At 51.9% G+C, this 979-nt stretch overlaps 1 protein-coding gene across 1 annotated transcript in view; it reads right to left on the bottom strand.

Annotated features, from left to right (window-relative positions):
* Nucleotides 1–979, bottom strand: part of LOC105539698 (cationic amino acid transporter 3-like) — a 22,930-nt gene that overhangs the window by 2,823 nt on the left and 19,128 nt on the right. The window contains exon 8 of the mRNA XM_011980110.1: nt 310–506. Within this exon, the coding sequence (XP_011835500.1) occupies nt 310–506 (197 nt within the window). The remainder of the gene's footprint in view (nt 1–309; nt 507–979) is intronic.

The following is a 979-nucleotide window of genomic DNA, read 5'->3' as shown; positions in this document are numbered from 1 at the left end:
TGCATGTGTGTGTTTTTTTGTTTTTTTGAGACGGGATCTCACCCCATTGCCCAGACTACAGTGCAGTGGTGTGATCTTGACTCACTGAAGCCTCGACTGCCCAGGCTCAAGCAGTCACTCCTCCGCAGCCTCCCAAAGTGCTGGGATTCCATGTGTAAGCCACCGTGCCCGGCCAAAAGTGCCCCTACTAAGAAGGGCCACCATAAATTCAAGACTCCTCTCAACTACCAAAGCCACACACTCCCTACCCGGCCCGCTGCCCCTTCCTATCAGGTTCAAAACACCCCGCAGAGAAACCCCACTGCTCACCAAGCAGAAAGGCACATCCATAGGCGGTGCGGCCAGATCTCAGGGTGGGGATGGCGCTGACAGGGCTCCACAGACTCGTCGGAGTGCTGGACGCTTCATGAACACGTTCTGGGGATTTCGCTTTGGGTACAGAATTCATCTCAACTACTTCCTCCTTCGGCTTCTCATTCTTGCTGAAATTCTGGTCTGGCTGGTACCTGAATCAGAGAGAGGAGGGCAAGACTAACCCATGTCCCTGTTCATCCAACATCAGAGAGCCTAATACACCCACGGTAGCTCCCATGTATCTGAGTTTCATCTACCCGTGTCCACTACAGCCCAAAAATAATACATGGAAAAGTCCAGCAGTAATTCGTAAGTTTTCTTTTCTTTTTTACTCACTCTGTCACCCAGGCTGGAGTGCAGTGGCACAATCTCGGCTCCCTGCAACCACCTCTGCCTCCCAGGTTCAAGCAATCTCCTGCCTCAGCCTCCTGAGTGGCTGGGATTACAGGAGACCACCACCACGCCCAGTTAATTTTTGTATTTTTAGTAGATACCAGGTTTCACCATGTTGGCCAGGCTGGTCTCAAACTCCTGACCTCAAGTGAGCCACCTGTCTCGGCCTCCCAAAGTTCAGGGATTACAGGCGTGAGCCATCGCACCCCACTGTAATTCATAAGTTTTCTTT

Source organism: Mandrillus leucophaeus, unplaced genomic scaffold (genome assembly GCF_000951045.1).
Source record: "Mandrillus leucophaeus isolate KB7577 unplaced genomic scaffold, Mleu.le_1.0 Scaffold104, whole genome shotgun sequence".
Classification (NCBI taxonomy): domain Eukaryota; kingdom Metazoa; phylum Chordata; class Mammalia; order Primates; family Cercopithecidae; genus Mandrillus; species Mandrillus leucophaeus.
Note: the sequence above shows the minus strand (reverse complement) of the source record. Positions and strands in the feature narration are given on the sequence as shown.